Source organism: Canis lupus, chromosome 37 (assembly GCF_048164855.1).
Source record: "Canis lupus baileyi chromosome 37, mCanLup2.hap1, whole genome shotgun sequence".
In the NCBI taxonomy this organism is placed as follows: Eukaryota; Metazoa; Chordata; class Mammalia; order Carnivora; family Canidae; genus Canis; species Canis lupus.
The window spans coordinates 14321682-14343538 of NC_132874.1; the positions used below are offsets into that span (position 1 = coordinate 14321682).

Below are 21857 nucleotides of genomic sequence, written 5' to 3' on the forward strand. Positions count from 1 at the left end.
GGTTAAAAGAAACGTACGTGTGTGTGTGTGCACGCTAATGCGTATAAAAAAGATTTCAAGGATATTCACTGGTTGTAGAGTGTTTATTTTTGGATGATGTAGAGAGTTTTGGTGTGTTGTTTGTCTATATTTTCTAAAATTTCTATAGTTATTATGTGTTATGTCTGTAGTGAGAGGGAGAAACGAATTTTGAAAATAAGAAGTTCCCATGAGGGTTTAGGCAGATTGTCTTTTTCTCCACCCCCACCCCCAACTCTGCAATTCAGCCTAAAGGACAGAGATGATCTACCATCCGATAGTGATAGTTTTTCAAATAAATAAAGGTGAAAATCACTTGAAAAAGTTGAATCTGGGGCACCTGGGTGGCTCAATGGTTAAGCATCTGCCTTTGGCCCAGGTCATGATCCTGGGGTCCTGGGATCAAGTTCCTCATCCAGCTCCCTGAGGGGAGCCTGCTTCTCCCTCTGTCTATGTCTCTGCCTCTCTCTCTGTGTCTTTCATGAATAAATAAATAGAATCTTTTCCTAAAAAAAGAAAGAAAAAGTTGGATCTAAGAGTATAACTACATAAAATGCCTTCATTGTCACATTTGTATCTTACTATATTGAGATTCCACCTTCGAATATGTCGAAATAGAGGAATCATGTGTGACTGCACATCTTTCCTAGTATTGCCACTGTCGCCAATATAATATAGGACCACAAGATGTAATAGGATGAATCAAAAGGTTCAAGATCGTTAATTCTGGCTTCATTCTTAACAGCTGTATGAGCTTGGGAAGTTACTTGATTATTGGAAACATGGATTACTTCATCTTTAAAATGAGAATAAACAACAAATACTTCCACAAATTTCTCTTTCTGGTACTAAACAAGATAATAAACACTAAGCCCCTGACATATGAAATGAGAGTCCTCTTCCCCTTCTCATTTCCCTTTGCAATTTCTGTGTGCATGTCCAGATTATTGAGCTAGCATAGGATAGGGCGGCTAATGTAAAAATCAGTCTTGGGAGATAATGTTTGGAGTGTGGTTTTGCTTTCCAGAGACAAGAACTGAATTGGGCTAAGCCAACTAGTTTTTTCTCTGCCTGTCATCGATCAAATGGTACATAATTCAGTCACCAAATAGTACATAATTAACTAAATGTAACAAAAGATCTTACTGAGTAGTTTCAAAAGAAAAGTAAGGTCTATTTTTAACAGCTCTAGCTGGATCTCTTTTCTTCCCCTTCTTTTGCAACATTCTGTTAGAGCCTACAGTTCTGTGAAGAGATTGAACTGCATTGAGATTATCTAAAAGAAAATAAAAACTTGTTTTCTTTAGATGATCTTGTGTCAACTCAAAATTTGCTTCTTATAAAAACACAAGTCAGAATTTGAAATAATAATTGGTAACTTCAAACATTTGGTTTATGTAAATATTTCAAACGGCCTATTAATTTTAAGTACTAGTGCTAGAGAGAAAATATTGTCCTTACAGTCAAAATCTTTAATTTACAAAATAAATGTTTCCTTTATACCATCTCCCAGTCTTCCAAGAAAATACAAAAGGAAAATTAAAGGCCCAGTGGAACCACATATTTAGACATAGTTGTAAAGCAGTCAGTGACATTATTATATAGATGTCTCTCTATCAAGCCTTATACCTATAGAATTTATTCCCTGCTGGTCATCTATGCTTGGACGTTCTATAGGGTCTCCAAATTCAGTATATTTGAAATTGAGCATATCTTTTTTCCCCTCCAGCTTGATTTTCTTTTTATATTCTCTCTGTCAATGAACAGCCTCACCCTCTACCCAGTGGGTCCACATAAGACATATGGAAGTACCCCTCCCTCACTTTCCGTCTACTCACCCTACCACCACATAATCTGGAAAGAACTCTCTTAATATTCCAAGATCCCTCACTCTTATTGAAGTCACTATGTCAGTACCACCCCCCACTCCCACTTTATTTTTTTTAAGATTTTATTTATTTATTCATGAGAGACACACACGCACATACACACACACACACACACAGAGAGAGAGAGAGAGAGAGAGAGGCAGAGACACAGGCAGAGGGAGAAGCAGGCTCCATACAGGGAGCCCAATGTGGGACTCAATCTCTGGGCCCCAGGATCATGCCCTGGACTGAAGGCAGGCGCTAAACCACTGAGCCACCCAGGGATGCCCCCCTCCCACTTTAAAAAATATTTTATTTATTTATTTGAGAGGGAGAGAGGGAGAAAGCATAAGCAGGTGGGGGGGAGGGGCAGAGGGAGAGGGACAAGCAGACTCCCTGCTGAGCGAGGAGCCCCATGGGGGCTCAATCCCAGGACCTTGAGAACATGACCTGAGCCAAAGGAAGATGCTTAACTCAAGTGCCCTATCAGTTAGCTCCTTTTTCACACTGTCTTTATGTCTTGTTGGGATCATTGCAGGTGCTTCACTTTCTTTCTTTAAAAAAAAAAGATTTTATTTATTTATTCATGAGAGATACACAGAAAGAGCAGCGACATAGGCAGAGGGAGAAGCAGGCTCCATGCAGGGAACCCCATGTAGGACTCAATCCCAGGACTCCAAGATCATGACCTGAGCCAAAGGCAGATATCTGCTCAACCATTGAGCCACCCAGGTGCCCCACTGCTTCTCTTTCTATACCTCTAATCTCACTCCCTCTAATCTGACCTCTATTTCTGTGGTCTTGATACAAACAGATCTCACAACAGCTCTCCTCTGTGTTAGATAATTTAGTGCCTTCTGTATCAGGTTTGACTTGGTTAAGCCTACTTGGTTTGACTTGGTTAAGCCTACTTACTAAGTATGCTCATGCCTTGGCTACCACCTGCTATTCTAGTCTCTTCTCTTGCCATTCCCCATATTTTCCAATAATTTCCAATATTTTCCAATTTCCTTTTCATTCTGTAACATGGTTCCCCTAACATATCATACTCCTAATGTGTCCATGCCTTGTCACAAGCCATTTCACACAGCTCTGAATGTTTTTTTTTTTTCTCCTACTTAAGTCTAAGGCAAAGGCTGACTAACCATCATCTCATCTTGGACTTGGACACTAAAGTGAAAACACATCTACCCTCTCTCCCCAACATACATGCGTACACTAACCTATCTCTGATATGGGTGCCTTCCTCTGTGTTTATAAAACTCACAGCCCTCCCAGCATTTATCTTTTGGTCCTGAAATCATTTACTTATTTATCTGTCCCTATATTAGATGATTAACTCCTTGAGGCCTAGGGATTTGTCTATTTTGTGAATTCCCAGAATATGGTTAGTTGTCAGCAAATAGTGAATATAAATGAATATAATCTTGGGTTTTTATTCTATTTAATTTATTTACCTCTCTTGGCTCTATTTTTCTCATCTACAAACGTAAAGAATTAGGGGCACCTGGGTAGCTAAGTCGGTTAACCATCTGCCTTTGTGTCAGGTTGTGATTCTAGAGTCCCAAGATTGAGCCCCATGTCAGGCTCCCTGCTTCTCCCTCTGCCTCTCACCTCTCTCTCTCTCTCTCTCTCTCTAATACATATAAAATCTTTTAAAAAGAAAAGAAAAGAATTTTAAAAGTAAAGAAGGAGACTAGTCAGTGGGTTTCAAATTCTAGACTTCATACTATTTACATCAAAGCATCTGGGAGCTGCAAAAAGAAGACAAAAACAACCCCTTAAAAATAGAAGGAAATCCAGATTGCCACACCCGACTCCCTAAAATTCTGATCAGTGCATCTGAGTCAGGGCTGTAAAATGTATGTTTCTGATATCTAACAAAATTGGGGATGAATTGGCCCAGAAACTGTCCCAGCTTTAGAAATCCTTCCAAGGCTTTGTGTTTTCTACAGATTGCTAATTTTTTTCTTTTTTCTTTTTTTTAAGATTTTATTTATTAATTTGACAGAGAGAGCACAAGCAGGGGGAACAGCAGAAGGAGAGGGAGAAGCAGGCTCCCCGCTGAGCAGGGAGCCTGATACAGGATGCAGGGCTCAACCCCAGGGTCTGGTTTCAGGACCTGAGCCAAAGGCAGACACTTAACTGACTAACCACCTAGGCACCCCTCCACCCCCCGCAAATTTCTTAATCTCGTATGCAAGGTCTCTTTCCTTGAACTCTGCTTTTTCCTTCAATCTCAGATGTCACCTTCACCTTCTTGTTACTTTTTTGATCTGGCCCTACTGAATTGTTTCTGGGAAGACCTATATGTACTAGCTTTTTCTGTTGGGAAGCCCCACTACTATGCTAATCCTGAGATGAAACTCAGTCGTTAAGTCCTCCACAAAGAATTCTCTGAATTCTTTCCTTTCCCAACTTTCAGATCCTGTGTTTGTTTCTATTAGAGTACTTTGTACTACATTATATGTGTTGTCTTTGAGCTTCTTGAAGACACAACAGTTACTTCATGAATGTTCTTTGTTTTCCTTATTGCGGCAATCTACCATTCCTTAGACGAATACTTATTGAGAAGTATGATTTAAAGTGGATTTTCCCAAATCGATTTCCTCATTCCTTGGTAAATGCTGACTTATGTCAGTCACCACCTGGAAGCCACAACCCGATAAACTAGGGTTTGCTGTAAATCCAGAGGAAATCAGTACAGTGGAGCTAATGTTTTGAGACAGTTTGCAGGATGAAAATTACCAGCAGTCCAACCTTAAAGAAAATTCTTTGGAGATTTTTGGCAGCTGTATTTTAAAAAACCAAAGTTTTGTTGTTTTTTCTTGTTCTTGTGTTTTCAGACTGTCTCACTTTTTCAAGGAGCTTAGAAATCTGAATTAGGAATAAATGGTGGCAGAGAGGACCAGAGATGGGACAGGGTGGCCCTGCTATTTTCCACTGGAAGCTTGACAAAACTAAAGCATATTTAACACAAGAGCTAAACCTTACTAAATGCATATTAGATACTTGACATTTTGCTTAGTGTTTTATGTTTATTTGCTCAGTGTTTCCAAATGTTAGTCATTCCTACATCACTTTTATGGATTTTGCTCCATCAAAGTGTCATCTATTATTTACTTAATGTTACTCCTTAAATAGACTTCAGTTAGCCTACTTTTCCCCCCTTGGTTTAAGCAATAGTCCCTAAGTATGAAGTCTAGTTATATAGCTTTATATTTTCTTTCTTTCTTTCTTTCTTTCTTTCTTTCTTTCTTTCTTTCTTTCTTTCTTTCTTCTTTCTTCTTCTTTCTTTCTTTCTCTTTTTTAAAGATTTTATCTATTTTTTCATGAGAGACACACAGAGAGAGGCAGAGACATAGGCAGAGGGAGAAGCAGGTTTCCTGTTTCCTGATGTGGGACTCAATCCCAGGACCCCGGAATCATGCAGAAGGCAGATTCTCAACCATTAAGCTACCCAGGTGCCCCTATAGCTATATATTTTCATATATATTTCTTTAATTTGCATTTTTCTAAAACATGATGAAAACAGATACATTATTATTATAAAAGAGTTCATAAGTATTACCTGCAAATCATATATTGGACCAGAGTTCGTGAAATGCATTTTGTTCCACTTAATCCTCAAAATAACTGTTTGGGTTAGGAACTCGTATTCTCATTTGCATTCAAAAGGGAAAAGCCAGAGATTTAAGAACTTGCTTAATGTCATAAACTATGAAAGGGAAATCATAGTGTGAAATCAGATCCGTTACTCTGAAGCCCAGCCCTAAAACATGATATTCTTCAGTCAGTCCTGGAAAAGACTGCATTCATAACCTTGATTTTGTATAGGCCACAACATCACTTTGTAAAAATATGAACAGGTATGAAAGTGACCAAAAGTAAGTATAAAAAAATTAAAATACAGTTGACCCTTTAACAACACAGGTCCACTTATATGTGGATTTTTAAAAATAACTACAGTACAGCTCTGTAAATGTATTTTTGTTCCTTTATGACTTTTTATTGTAATGATTTTACACCTTTATTTGACAGAGAGAGAAAGAGAGAACATGCAAGCAAGGGGAGCCACAGAAGGAGAAGCGACTCCCTGCTGAGTAGGGAGCCTTACCTGGGGCTTGAATTCATGACCCTGAGATCAAGACCTGAGCTGAGATCAAGAGCTGGGCATTTAACTGACTTAGCCACTCAGTTGCCCTGGTCATCTTTAATTTGTAAAAACCTAAGTTTTCAAATAGTTCCCCTTTTTTGAGTGAGAAATGCAGGGAATGCACACACAGTTTAAATTGGCAATGTGCTTTTATTGTAATCTTGATGCACATTAACTGGTACCAGGGTTTCATTTTAAAGTAGCCTGGTAGAAGTCTTCTATCTTTTCTCCACAGGAGGAAAATAAAAACACAAGCCCTTTGTCACAAAGTGGCAATATATGCACCAAGATTACAAATGTATCAACATAATACGTGGAACATGACATTTTGGAATAAAATGTTTTGAGGCAAAATTATACTCAGATTATATTAAATATTAAAATGATCACCATGAGTTCGACACATTGTCCTGGAAACAGCTTATGGAAAAAAGGGAGTCCAGGATATTCATCATTTTTTTTATCTTCCTACCTTACAGTTGCATCAGGGGTAACAAAGGTGTGAAACTCAGAAGAGCCTGAGAATATATATGGACTAAGAGCCTTTAATGACACAAGGGGGTTTTTCAACAACTGAAACATTTACTGACCAACTTGAAAAATACATTTAACTAAAATACCTAAAATATCCTTAACTTTAGGATAAGCAGGCAGGAGAGGGGCACGCAGCCAACATTGTTGACCTTCTGGGCTTTTTTCTAGAGTTCAAAGGTAATTAAACAATAGCACTGTCCAACACTCAAAAAAGGAATGAGGCTGAAACTTTTCAAGTCTCTTTGTTATGTAACAACAGGGTGCTCAGGACGCCATGGAAATGCAAATATTTTAAACTGAAGTAAGTATTAGTAATATGGCTGACCCATCTGTGATGAATACTTCAAAGTAGCCATTTCTCAATTTCCTTTTTTGGGATTGACTGCTGCTTTTTATTTTTTTTATTTTATTTTTATTTTTTTATTATCATCTATAATGTCTCTGCAGTACAAATCCACATGCCCTCCAGTGTAGTTCCATGGAATTAGATATTTTCAAATTTTGGTGAGCCTAAAAATTATTAGGAGCATGATAAAAATGAGCATTTTTTACTCCACTACGCCAGAACTTTTAATCTACTAAGTGTGGGGAAGGCATTTTAAACATGGCTTCAGTGATGCTGCTGTCAATGGGCCCAGACCCCCGTTGGAGACTTGCTTTAGTGGTCTGAACAAGCCCTGTCAGTTCCCTCTATGTCTTCTTGTTTTATAATGTCCTCCTCATCCTAACTCCAATTAAAATCCTATCAGCAATCAAGTCTCATCTCAAACCATGCTTCTGAGACAGCCTTGATCTGACTACTCCTATCAGGGATATCAGAGCTTCTGTAGCAGATACAGATGCATCTTCAAACTCAGACTCAGCCACCCACCAGCAGAAGCTTACTGAGCCTGCATTCCCCAAAATGTACTTCTTAATCTATGGGTCAGTATTGTACTGTATGAATATTTTATATACCCTAAAATATACACAAAAGATGTAGTTAACAGATAAATTAAAGATGATAAGTAGACAAGTAATTTTTTGTTTATTTGATTAAAAGTTTGGCATATCATACATTAGGGATGTATTAGGATACAACATAGACTTTTTGATGAAGCAAAAATAACAATGTGCTTCAGTATTTAAAAACATTTTAAGTGAAAAAAATCTTAATTAATCATTTTAGTATATAGTGATTCAGAGGGTTAGTTTTAACTTCAGTTTTTTCCAACACTGATTTTAATAGCTGTTGTAGGTGAAAACCTAGAAAACTGTATAGGTTTTAGGAGAAGGATGTTATTGAGGGTACTTACTAAATTATGGTGTCAATTCTGCAATCTCTCATACACCGATTTTCATAATGGATTTTGTTGAATTCAGTAAAATAATATCTTCCCTAATACTAATAATTTCTCACAAGCTACAGTGCATTTTTTAAAAAATATATTTTTAAATAGGTGATTATTCATAAGGTACAATATTCAGATGTGAAAAAGTGAAAAGTCTCCCCTCCACTTCTGTTTCTAGTCACTGGTTCAACTCCCACAGAGGGAAAAAAATTCTATTCCTATATGAGCATATGAAGCATACATATATATTTTTTTGACCCAGTTTACACTCACTACTATACAGAATGAGGAAGGACATGGTTTCCTATACCATATTCTCCACATTCCTCAGCCTAATTTGATCAGAATTCCAATAGTAACCACTTGATACTGTAACTATGCAAATTTGGTTCATGGGCCATGGAGTCCTCAAAATTACTCCTATTTTCTTACACAACTTTTTTTTTTAAAGTCAGTAACTGCTAAGAGATGCACTTAATTTTGTGTTGGCCTCAGTATTTAGCAAAAATCTCCTTTTAGGAGTTGGCCTTGTCCTTCGGGAGGATGCATAGCTGACTGTCTCTTTCAGTATCATTTTTTTTTGGCAACTCCAAAATTGTACTAGATCAAGGATAATGATTGTATTATCAGATAAACATCATGATATTCATCATATCATCAAACCTATTCAGATTGACAGTTGTCAGTATTAACAATGCGATGGTAATGCTAATTTATCAAATAAACCTTACATTTGTATTTTTTTGTTTACATTGGAGTCTGAGTTACTTTAGACCCCCTTCCTATCTGAAGTGAAACAGTGATTGGCACTTTCCCTCTGGGCTCTACCATCCCCTAGGGCCTCGTGTCATCTACAACCAGCCAGCAAAAAGAAAAGGAGCATGGAGACTAAACCATAAGAGGCTCTTAACCACAGGAAACAAACTGAGGGCTGCTGGGTGGGGTAATTGGGTGATGGGTATTACTTGATGTAATGAGCACTGGGTGTTGTATGCAACTGATGAATCACTAAATTCTACCCTTGAAACTAATAACACAGTGTATGTTGAATAAATTGAATTCAAATAAAAATAATAAAATAAAACAAAATTAAAAAAAAAAAGAGCGTAGAGAAGGTACACCCGCCTCTAAAATACCTTGGCTTGGAAGTGACACACTAATTCTGTTGTCATTCCATTGGCAAGAACTGATTATAGGCACTACCAAAGGTATAAGAGGGTGTGGGAAGTATAATTCCTGGCTGGATAGGAATTTCTCAAAAGAACTCCACACTATGAAAAGGAGGGGCACACGATTTGATAGGCATATAAGTGTCTGCTGCAAATAATTCAGACATATTGTTAATATCTGAATATTTAATTTAATTTAATTTAATTTAATTTTTTTGAATATTTAATTTTAAAGAAAGGTAAATAAATATTTGGGATATAAATTGAAGTGAAAAAATCTCACTAAAATGTGAGTTCCATAAAGGCAAGTTTCAGTTTGTTTTATTGACTGCTGGAGTCATACCTGGCTAGTACTTGGCAGTCTACCGGTGCTCAATAAATATTTGTTGAATGACCAACAGAATGAATGTGCTTTGTGTGTTGAAATTCTATTAATCCACCAAGACATTAATGTATTGTATAACAAAAGTAAAGTGCTGCAAATAGATTGATCATGAACACAATTTTACGTACAGAAATAGACGTTGAAGACTTTCTGATAGTTGAATAATAGGGAAATAGACAGATAGTACGAATATTAGAGTGGATAATATCTAGGAGAATACCTTAAATGTACAAAAACATTTTAAATAACCTTACATGACAGAATAATAAATTAAATTATTTCTTTTTTTAATTCAATTATTTCTAATTCCAGTAGTCCTAGGATTGGTACGCCAACATTCACAATTGTATACAAAGAACTATATTAGATTTTTTGCTATTTTATGCCATGTAGATCATTACTTTTTGAGAAAAAGTCCAATTTGGGAATTCTTCAATCTTTTGAGAGTAACTTAAAAATGGAACGCTAACTTTCCTAGTTCAAATTTCATGTAAAGAACAAACTCCAAAGATATATAAACCACATCTATGATAACTCACTTTTGATCTGGGCAACATAAAGACTATAAAGAGTAAGGGGGAAGGAGAAAACACAAGAAAGAAAAGAGATAAAATATTCTATTCTCAATGATCCCATTTCAAAATGTCAGTTGTAATAAGAATAGTTTTTTTTCTCTTTAATAAAGAGAATCCTTCCTCTACCCCATATCATCCAGAAAATTCACTTAGGGCGGATCACAGATTTAATGTGAATGCTAAAACTACAAGGCTTTAAAAAAACAACAATAGCACAGAAAAATACCTTCATAATGTTCAGGATGGCAAAAATTTGTTAAAGGATAAAATCATAATCATAATAAAAAAACAGATTTCATCAAAATTAAAAACTTCTACTTATTAAAATATACCACTAAGAAAGTAAAAAAGCAAAGCATAAACTGGCCGAATATATTCATAATACATATGCACAGTTGACCCTTAAATGTGGGTTGCACTGCGTGGGTCCACTCATTGGTGGATTTTTTTTTGATAAATACAGTGCTGTAAATGTATTTTCTCTTCCTTATGATTGTTTTAATAATGTTTTCTTTTCTTCAGCTTACTTTGTTATAAAAATACAGTATATAATACATAGGACGTATACAAAATATGTGCTGGTTGATGGTTTATCAATGGTAAGTCTTCTGGTCAACTGTAGGCTATTAGTAATTTAGTTTGGGGGGAGTCAAAAGCTATAGACTGCTTTTTGACTTCATAGGCAGTACTTGCCCCAACCCTTGTATCGGTTCAAGGGTCAATAGTAGTTGTGTAGGGTTGATTTTCCTTCCCATTTTTTGGCCAAATATTTCAATATTACCCTGTTTTGCTTTTATAGTTGAAAAAAGATACATAGATCTCCAACATTGTCTCTCTGTTCAGTCCTAACATTTCAGAAGTACTACTTATTTATTTACTTTTTTTTAAAAAAGATTTTATTTATTTATTCATGAGAGACACAGAGAGAGAGGCAGAGACATAGGCAGAGGGAGGAGCAGGCTGAGGGGAGCCTGATGTGGGACTTGATCCAGGACCTGGGATCACGACCTGAGCCAAAGGCAGACACTCAACCACTGAGCCACCCAGGTGTCCCTCAGAAGTACTATTTCCCACCATTATTCATTCTGTGGTTTTTTATGAGTGTAGGGGTCTAATTGTTTACTGAAATATTCCTTAAAATATTAAAAATGGTATTAGCCATGAACTGATTTTCATGAGCTAGGCTCTCAACCCTTGCCTCTGCCAGCTTAGTCCCAGAGGGTGGTACTGAAAGTTTTTAGGAAAACAGATTTGTTTGGGAAAATGAGGAGAATTCTTTCCCAAGCACCTGTGATTTGCTTATGCTAATTGGGTCATGGCTGATGCTGGCTGTGTGTGAGCCGAATCTATAATCGACTCCCTCATATGTCTTATGTGAAAGTAGGAGTTATTAATTGATTGGAATTCTCTCATTGTATTTTCACATAATTTTTCCCCTTTCTGTTTCTCATCCCCTCATCTTCTCTGTCTCTGAGTCACAATACATGGCAAAGCAGATGCTTGCTGGGGGCAAAGGCACAAAAAAGGTTTGGAAGACTGCATGCAGGTAAATTGCTGGCACCAAGAATGCTACTTTGTGTACTGAGAATTGCCCTGTTCCTATGGCACACTCTGGAAATGGAAGGTTACATTTTATGGTCATCTACCTACGGATGAAATTGGCAGGCTGGCTATCTCCATAATATTTTTTCTCTTAATCTGCCTTCACCCTCTCCTTCACACAGAATGTTCCTTGTATTAAACACAGGTTTGGAGAGCCTGCGTGTGAGCAATTACAGGTCTAAAATGGAGTGTGTGGGAGGTTAGGAGGGAAGGCTTGGTAGTTAGCTTGTCATCCGTGAGTGAAGCACAGCATGCTGCTTCCTGGATAGAATTTTAGAGGAAAGAAAAAAAAAAAAGACAAAAAGCAAGTATTTGTTGAGGGTGAGGACTTGAGTGCCATGAAAGTAAGGCTAGAAAGTATATATGAAAAGTGTCTTCTGAAGCACTTCTCAGAGACAGAGGTCTGGAAATTACATGTATCGTACTTGGTTAGGACATACCCTATGAAGATGAATGTGGCTGGCTGGTCCTAGCAGGACTCTGAGGGGCAAATGGGAGGACATCATATTGGTGAATAGAAAAGTTATAATCCATTTGGCAATCATACCTCACATGGGGATCAGGTTGCTTTCCAGTCACCATTTCTACCTCAGTTCTTATGGGGACAATTTGACCTCTAGGTCCTGTTATGAGCTACATCTAAGACCATGGCATGAAGGTCTCAGGGGACAGACCAAAAGAAGGAAGACAACCAGGCATCTGCTCCTAGCAAGACTCCTAGAAACCCCATGGCCAGGCTTTCAGTGAGTGGTTCTCAAGGTAGGTGTCTCTAGCATGGGGCTTAGGTGGGTATCTACAGCCACCTTCCATTGAGTCTGGTCAGAAGCAGGAGTGTGAATGGAAACTGGTTTAAGAGTTAGTCAACCAAAAAATGTAAGCACTGGATTAGGCAGTAAGCATCTAAAGAAGGAAGGGGAAAGGTATCTCAACTGAGATATAACTCAGAGCTAGTTTCTTGAATATGTTGAGAGCAGCTTTTGGACTGAGGTCAATTAAGTTCAGCAAAGTAAACATTGGTCACTTATTCTATACTTCTACTTTTAAGCAGAATAAAAATTCAACAATCACAGAGTATCATAAATTAAAGAGCTCTTCTAAGAATGGTATTGTTTAGCGGCCCTCTAAATCTAGGTAAAAGGTTAATAATGCTCCTCAATAGCACACAAAATCCCTCCTGCTGTTGTTTTCTTTTTGCTTTTGCTTTTTAAATTTCTTCTATTTTATGGGAGATATAGCAAAATTGATAATGTTCTTCCATGTCCTGCACCTGTTTGTATTTGAAAATTGTTTTTGCCTGCCCCTCCCTTTGGCCTTCAGCAGCCTCTTATTTTCAATTAAAGATTTGAATTCCTTAAAGATCCTAGAAGGTTCTACTTTCCAGATCTTTAATTGTCAAAAGTTCTTTCCCTGAATCCTGAGAATCTCTTTGTAATGGAGATTTAAGCATTTTCATTCCTTGAGTTCAATAGAGACATTTACTAAATCTTAATGCTCCTACTCTATACCAAGGATGATACTAGGCACCCAGAAAAATGGTATTTAAGGAAATCAGTGCTCTCTAGGTAGGAAACAGACACCTAAGTAATAATGAAACAAAAGCATCAATGACTAATCAATAATAATAAATAATATACTGAACACTTTATAAGCACACTTCCATTAATGCTCAAAAATCTCTATGAATTTAGAGCTAGGGTTATATCCATTTTGATGAGAACCCTGAGGGCAGCCAGGGTGGCTCAGCAGTTTAGCGCCACCTTCAGCACGGGGCCTGGTCCTGGAGTCCCAGGATGGAGTCCCATGTTGGGCTCCCTGCATAGAGCCTGCTTCTCCCTCTGCCTGTGTCTCTGCCTCTCTCTCTGTCTCTGTCTCTGTCTCTCTCTCTCTCTCTCTCTGTGTCTTTCATGAATAAATAAATAAAATCTTAAAAAAAAAAAGAAATGATGAGAACCCTGATGCTTAAAGACACGAAGCCATTTATGTGAGCTCTTGCAGCTAGTAAGTAGTGGAAGTTGAATAATATAATAGGATAAAGGCTATAAAGTAAGCATGAACAGAACGCTGTGGTAAAAGGCTAGAAAAGTCAGGCAAAGCTTCACAGAGAAGGCAACATTGGGTTGGGTTTTGCATGAAACACAGGGGAGGAAATAGCACGAGCACATTCTGTGCTGGTGACCGTAGTCAATGACTTGCAACTGATCAAGTGTTACCAAATGTCCTTGTCTCTTGGGGCCATGTCAAGAAGTCCCAGAGGCTTAGAGTTTAGGTGTAGAGTATATTTAACTCAGAGCTATAGATCAAAGAGTCAGCTATTCTTACAGATTTCATAGGGTGGGCAAGAGAAGATGTTTGAAAGAGAGGGTTTAAATGAATTCCTCTCCATTTCCAAATACAACTTGAAAAGATTCTTAGCTACTAACTGTGGCATTCATCAGTTGTCAAGAGCAGCATTTCCCTTCGTTGGACAAGACTGAGAAGATGCTATATAATGAAATGAGTAGATCACCTGGTTCTAATGCCAAGAGTAATTTAAAAAGATAAAAGAGGGGAAATTTGTGAGCAGGAGCCATACAATTAATTGCCTAGTGACTTTAGTCAATTGGTTACCTTTTAATATATTTTCCCTTTTGAAGGAAATTTAATTGTCTGAGGATTTTGACGATCTTGGAGAAAAGAAACCTAGTATAGCAGAGAGGGCATAGGTGTGTGTGGTAACAGGAGTTGGGTTCCGGTCTCCACCTTCTCGCTATAAGCTGTGTGATCTGATAAGCTGTGTGATCTGGGCATGTGGTGGAACCACCTTGAACTTCACCATATCTAGAAGTGTTGATTTCATTATGAATGTTTCCTTCACTACCTGTAGGGTTGTTGGAGTCAGAAATACTTGAATTCAAATCCTGACTTTACTGCTTTCTAAATGTGTAGTCTTTTCTGATCTGTGAAATAAGCATCATAATTCCTCTCTCCCAAAGTTTCTTTGAGGATTAATGGATCCAAAGCATATGCAAAGGGTAGCACCCATACATAGCCCAGTCCTTTTTATAAAAAGTCCATTTGCACCTTTCCAATGCTGTGGATTTATTTAAGGGAAGGACCTAGATAGAGAAAGATACCCAGGCAAGAATAGCTGCAAGATGTGTTACTTTACTGTAAAACAGGAGGTCACTAGTTCTGAGTCCTGGTTGCACAGTTGAATCACCAGGGACAATTAAAATGATCCCCAAAGTATAGAGCTCACCACCAAAGATTCTGATTTAATTGGTCTGCTGTGGGACTCCAGTCTTGAGTCCATAAAAGCTCACCAGGTGTTTCTAATATGCACTGGATCCAGTCATTGCTTCTCAAAAGAACATAAATTACTGGAAAATCTTGTCCAAATGCAGGTTCTGCTTTTCTAGGTCTGGGGTGCCTGAGATTCTGCATCTCTAACAAGCCCAGAGAAGGAGCCCGTGCTGCTAGTTCCCGGCCACCCTCTGAATAGCATGTGATTAACAATCCTTAAGAGTGGTTCTTACCTATTCATCAGAATAGCCTATTAGCTCTTTGAAACTGTAGCTCTGGGACCTGGGTCTGTCCCTCACAAATTCTGTTTCACTTGGTTTCAGGAGGGGCCAAGAGAATCACCGTCTATAATGTCCCTTCCAACATGAAAATCCTGATGTTAGTTTTGTGATCTTATAATAGGACTTCTCTCCCAATGCAATTGTTCAGTAAAAATATTACAGACCGAAGTTGAGTGTGTGAGTCATCATTGTCAGAAACCCAGAAGGTGGGTGATGTCGGGACATGGCTGCTCTCTATGCCAGGTGTATTTTTAACAGCAAGAATCCTCCCTTTGAGTTCATGAAGACCCTCACAGAATTCCCTCTCGGTAAGCACATTTTACTGGTGACGGAGCACTCACAGATTAATTGGAAGAGTATCCTTCACTGATGGATGATGAACAGGGTGACCCTAGATTTTTTTTCTACTCTCTGCAATACATCATGCTTTCCAAAGCAGACTCCCCAAGAGACATGGACTCATCTTCCTTACCTGGGGACCAAACCAAGGAAAGATGAAGGTCCACAGAACAACCTGCTTTATTCCACAGAGCTCATGACTGACTTTAGAAAATCTCTGGAACTTTCAGAAGAATTTGTTCCATGATAGATTGGATGGCTTTTGTCATTCTTTTGCAACCTCTGGGGTTTCTCTGGCTTTTACTAGCTAAAAGCATGTTCTTAGGGGCAGGCCTTTTGCTACTTTCCAAAAAGAATTGAAAAATAACTGTGATGGGGTAAAAAATGCTATAATTCTGGTATCATGGCCTTAGACAACCATTTTGCATGTGCTTATTAGAGAAGGAGTTGGTTTCTAAGAAGTTTCTGAATCTGAGTATAAAACTGATCCAGGATGGTAATGCGGAAAATAAAACTCAGATTTTCTTCCTTCCCCTTTTAAAAGAATTTACACCTGCAAGAACACCTGATCAGTCTGCAGAAATAACCAACATAACTTTGAGAATGAACAACTCAAAAGGGCAGTGATCGCCCACCAGTTTAGTGGGTCAAATCCCAGGTCACTCAAGTTTCAGGTGCTTAGCTCCATACTATGCTCCCAGTTGGACTTTCTTTTAGAAGAAGATGTCAGAGCAGGGGTACCTAACCTACCATGCCCCTGTCCTGGGCTGAGCTGGCCAGGTAGAGAGAGAGCTGCCATGAGCTGTGATTCAGCAGTAGCACAAAAACCCTAATTGCCTCAAATGCCTTTCCCAAGAGCCTCCTCCCACTCTGCCCCCTTTCCACTGGTGCTCAGAATCTCCACTCAAGCACATCCATCTGGTTCTGAAAGGGAGGAGTGCAGACTGTGGTTCTCAGGCCTCTGCCCACTCAGCGGAGCCTTTTATCAGGTTCAGGGGCTGGTTGTCTAGGAAAGACTGGGGAGTCTGTGCCAAGTGGAAGGAAGACACCAGGGAGGACCTGGGGCAGTATAGTGACAAGCCCCACGTCACAGTGGCAGCAGAGGTCCAGAAAGGAGACTGGGGTACTGGCCCTCGGTGGTGTGGCTCTGGGGAAGGCGTAGGGAAGAAAGGGGGGTTTCACTTCTCATGTGAAAAGGAGGACTATGTGGGGAGGGAGTACCAAGACAAACTTTCACTATTTTTCAATTTTGACCTGGGTTTTGATGTGACCAGAAAATAATCACTGTTTTACAATTCATGTCAAATTAAATTTTCTTTCTTTTTTTTTTTTTCTCTAAAAAATAGGAGGTTAAACTCCTATCAGGCTACCTTCTTGTTTGGCAATGGCTTCCTTATGAAATTTCAAACAGAGGAGGGGATGGCCTTTTGCCAGCGATGTTTATTTTACTGATTTGCTGATGTGTAGCATTTCTTAGGGGGCAGACAGTTTTCAGCGCCTTAAAATCTTACTTCCTGAAGGCCCTTATTAACTTAGGAACTGGCCACTATGATGACTTCTGTTGATGGGAGAGGTGAGCTTGCCTAGGTTCACTGTGGCAGACCCATGATTTGAACCTCTGTGGTCAGGGGCCTGGGTCTGCAACTCCTGTGTCATCCTGCCTCTTATGTGAAGGAAAATGTTCCTGTTCTGGGGAGGAAGGAATGAAATGGGGTTGGGTGGACTGGTCCTTAAATGTGAGCTCCTAGACTGATGTGCTGCTAGGTTATCATCATTGGAGCTCTTGCTTAAAATGCAAACTCCTAGGCTGTACACCCGGATGTCTGACTCAGGAAGGCTGGGGTTTTCAAAAAAAAATCAACCTAGTTGATGTTTAGGGACCCCTCAACCTTACAATGAGTCCCAGATTCTTGGATTGGAACGTCGGTCCGATTACCTTAAAATGAACGTGCTCCCAGGAGCACTGGTGGCTTACGCTACCACCTCCCCTGCATTTTCGAGTCATTCCAGTTCTGCTGTCTACACCGCAGTCACGGATGGCGACGATTCTGACCACTCCACCCCCAAACTCCATCTGCTGACAACCACCAGGCTGCTTTGAGTCCTCTGAGCCTCCCACACCCTGCCTGCTTTCCTTCCGTGGAAGCCCGGAGCCCACAGGCTTCTTAAAGCCTTAAATGGTCTCTCCTGCAAGGCAAAGTTAACGAACTCGACTCCCCTTCTCCTCTGTGCCAATGATTACACAGCTCAGAGAGATGACCCCACCACTGAACATTACTGCTGCGCCCAGATCGAATGAATCAGATGCAGTCACATTTAAACATGGGACTGGAGCCCGGACTGAGCCTCAGCCCCTCCTTTCCTCCATCTACTTCTAGCATCTTCGTACTTGCAGATCTAGAAGGGGCTGGAGGTTGCGGGCCAGCCTCTCACTCTTTCACATCAGTAAGGTATTCATGTCTCTTGAGGTGGCTGAGAGGAGCATTTGCTGACTGCACACAACCAGAGGCCCGAGGAAAATTAGCTGTTGTATCACTTTTGCTAATTTGAGCTCTGCTGATGAGCGCACTGACCCAAGCACATCAACCAGATATTTTCCCAGACCCTCCTGACTTTAAGAAGAAGCCTGGATCATACCCAGGAAAATGGAAGCAGAGGAGAAGGAGGCTTGCAAGCCTTCGAGGTTGCCATGGGAAATTGGCTTGCTAGGGAGAGAAAGCCAGTGCAGAGGAGACCTCTGGGAAAGCCAAGGGAGATCTCATCATGGCCTTGTGTAAAGTACCTGTCACCACCTAACAAAGATACCAGCATCCCCCAAACAGCACCCCTTCTCAGCTCTGGCTTCTGACTCCCAAGAATTTGACGACTTTGCTCTTTAAGATCACAGACATTGCCTTTCTCCTCAGAGCATCACTGGCCTATCATCAGGGTGCCTTGACCGAATACTCTAAATATTCCATGGAAAAGAGAAAATCCACTTTTTAAAAAATCTCCTGCCTGTCAGGAGATCCCATGAAACACTCCGGCTTCTTTCTAATGCTCTGACAAAACATTCCCAAGGCACCATGGAACAAGAAGAGCAAGCAATCTGGAGCCTGACTGACCATCTTGAAAAATGTAATAAAAATGCACGTAGCAGCCACACTTCACAACAGCCATGCTCCTTCCTTTTCCCCGAGTGCACTGTCAATTCCTTGAGCAGTAACTGAATTGATTTAAAACAGATACGGCAGCTCTAGAAGCACACAGCTGATCTCAGGAGCCCCTAATCCAGCTGGATTTCAATCAGATAGGTCAGAGTGCCCTAGATCTCCTCAAGTGTAGTGGCTGCAAACTTAACCTTTTCAGGGGGAAGGGTTAGGAGCATTCTGGATACCTTCCCAGATACCTATGTATTGGGTGCAAGGAGGTGGAAATTATTTTCTAACATAGCTGTTCAAAGGGGGCATTTGAGCCAAAAGTTGAGTAGAATGCTCTTTTTTTTTTTTTAATCACATCCAAGAAGTTTGCATTGATCCATTCTATTACACGCCTGCCGCAATTTCAGCAACAGTTTGGTAGAGATTTGTTATTGATTTAATAATCCCAATTACTGATCTGCAGTGGAGCTGAAGCTACTGCAGTAGACACTGCACTGTCAATATAAAACCAACATGCAAAAGAGAGGAGTTTTCTCTCCTGCTCCCATTTTATTACCTTGAGCTCCTTGACTGTAGAAGAATCTCTGAGCTGACTCAACATCCAAGAGTCTATGGGCAGACTCGACATCCAGAAAATAATCCATTTTGGGATAATCCATCCTTGTTGTCCCAAAAGCAGAGTTTCAAGACAAAATAGTTACTTGTATGCCTATGAAAAAGGAAAACAAATCTGTAATATGTTAGACTGTCAAATAGATGTTTAAAACCATATATATATAAGCATGTGTATATACAGTGTATTATATTTGTTATATATTATAAGGACATATATATATATATATATATACACATATATATTTAAAATTTTGGAATAAGAAATATCCCATGAGAATACTCCATCATTTGACATTTCCAATGCTAAAGCCACCCTCAACATCGCTTTCCTGCTGTATGAGAAAATGCAACATTTAATCAACATCATTCAAAGAAATATATTCTACTCAGAGGATTTAAGCTAAAGAGAAATAACATACCAGTCTTTCCTTGTTGTATATTAACCGGAAATTAGGCTGTTAAATTCATATGCTATCCGTTTTCAAAAGGTCTGTCTGATGAATGGCATCGTTAAGTGTCAGCGGTTCTGCACTGATCCTCAGTTGGTCCCGGGAGTTCCGATTCCCCTAGAACAGTGAGAACCGCCTGGGAATCCGAGCCTCCACTTATAGGTGCCTTGTGTTTATGACACATGCTGACATGTTTGTTGTAAAAATGCCTTGGATTCCTTCCTTTTTGGTGATTCCCTCCAGCACATTTTATAAAGTGCTACAGGATCATCACCTGCTTGCCCCTGACCCAGGCTGCTTTTGAGAAAGAATTCTGCTCTGTAGAGCAATGATCATAATATTATCATGCACTAGCCTGTCAGGAAGCTGATGCACTTCATTAAAAAGCGTTCAGCCTGTTGGGTTCTTTTTAGCATATGTAGCCTTTCCCCGATACTTGCAGAAATACTCTATTTCTGCAGGATGTTTTTGGAAAGAATTTAAAAGACAAAGTCATTAAAATCAAGCTCAGAAGGCTAATCCAATTCGTTTCTCTTTCTAACAGTGCATATTTTAATTTAAGAAGCCAAATCTGATCAGAGAAAACTTTAAAAAATACCCAAAGGTACCCCAACAGCAAATCATACTTACTGTAAAAAAAAAAAAAAAAATCAAGGACTAACTGCCGACAGTCAAAGCAAGAACAATTTCAGCCAGAGCGTCTTTGATCTCACTAAATTCCCGATGAAAGTAAACAATTTTGATTGTTTGATTAGAACAGCGATGAATAATGTATACAGTCCACTGGACCTCCTTTATCACATAAAATGGCCAGAGCATGTTACCTTAGCAACAGAAGGTGACGCCAGCCTCAGCCTCTTTGTATCCTCCACTGTGAGGGAAGAAAATGACCAGTTTCCCATATAAAACTTGGGCACAAAATCATCACCTTCAAAATCGACATGTAACCATCTTGTTGTCCAGTCCCCCTCACCCCTTCCATCTCTTACGCACAGAAGTGCCATAGTTGTTTAAAAATGGATTTGGGCTTCAATAATTTATGTTTATAACCCCAAGTCACAGTTTGATTTGCAATTGCAACAGAATTACATGATTAAATAGTTAATAGGATAGAAAAGTTGTCTCGGAATTGTTGGGGGCACCCAGTTCTTACCCTAATGCTGGTTACGGGTTGTAGAGAAAGGCCGTTCTAGCTAGCATATGTTAAACATTCCCCTGTTATAATTAATACATACATAGATCAGTCACCAGCATCTAGGCTGAAAATAACTCTTTCCTTCTGCGAATCAGTCACTGGAAGAAGCTTAAAAAGCTGCCTGAAATTCCCAGCCTTAAAAAAAATGCATTATAACATAGATCTTTTAGGAGACCCCCCCCCTAAAAAGAAAGGTAGCTAAAAAAGATACAGGAAAGGAAGAGTCTTGAAGTTAGCAGATACTCACCAGCACTTGTTGACCTCTTGCAGCAGGACACCGCAGAGCATAAAATGAAGCTGTGCAATGCTGCTGAGCACGCGAGCCCAAATGAACAGCTTCTAATTTTCCCTTCAATCTCAATTCAAGAGCACTGAGCAGAGGAAAGTGATGGATTTGCCCATTTTATATTGTGATGAAATGCAACCCCTAAGAAGAGATGTGAGTGGAGCTGCTCTTTAGAACACATTAGACTGCTAATTTAAGAAAATTGAAAGGTTTTGTTTTACTGTCTTTTATGTGTTCTCTCTGCTACCCCCTCAATTTAATTTGCATTTAAAATTATGCTCATGTCTCCTCAGTTCTCCAAGGTGTGGAGTACTTTCTAATCACGATGGCTGTTTGGGTAGGGGTTGGTGCAACGCCACTTTTATTCTGAGCTGCAAAACAAGGTGGGTAATTATAATTGTGAGCTGTTTTCTGGAGTGAAATATAAAGTGAACATCTGATTTCACCCCCTCCCTCTTTTCCCTGGCCTTTCTTCCTCTTCCTGCCTCTGATTGCTTGGTCAAAGCTCTAGCCTAAATCACGCCAATATGTCTAAATGCATTCTTTTCTGTCTGAATGTAACAAAATAAGCCCAAGAGCAAAAAAGGACTTTGGTTGGATATCCTCCCTATCAAGACTCAGGAAAGACTTTT

The 21857-nt window shown here is 39.4% G+C and overlaps 1 protein-coding gene across 5 annotated transcripts in view; it reads right to left on the minus strand.

The window, feature by feature from the left end:
* The window catches only part of PHACTR1 (phosphatase and actin regulator 1), a 555008-nt gene extending 533502 nt beyond the window's left edge, over positions 1-21506 (minus strand). Inside the window, exons 1-4 of one of the 5 annotated variants that reach the window (XM_072813912.1) lie at positions 21187-21426; positions 20569-20615; positions 19715-19861; positions 19237-19389 (exon numbers count right to left, since the gene is read on the minus strand). In XM_072813912.1, the coding sequence (XP_072670013.1) occupies positions 19237-19339 (103 nt within the window). In that variant the 5' untranslated portion in view covers positions 19340-19389; positions 19715-19861; positions 20569-20615; positions 21187-21426. Of the gene's footprint in view, positions 1-19236; positions 19390-19714; positions 19862-20568; positions 20616-21186 lie in introns of all 5 variants that reach the window. The other 4 variants (XM_072813916.1, XM_072813922.1, XM_072813913.1 and 1 more) reach the window with 4 other exon arrangements.
* Between the last annotated feature and the right edge of the window lie 351 nt (positions 21507-21857).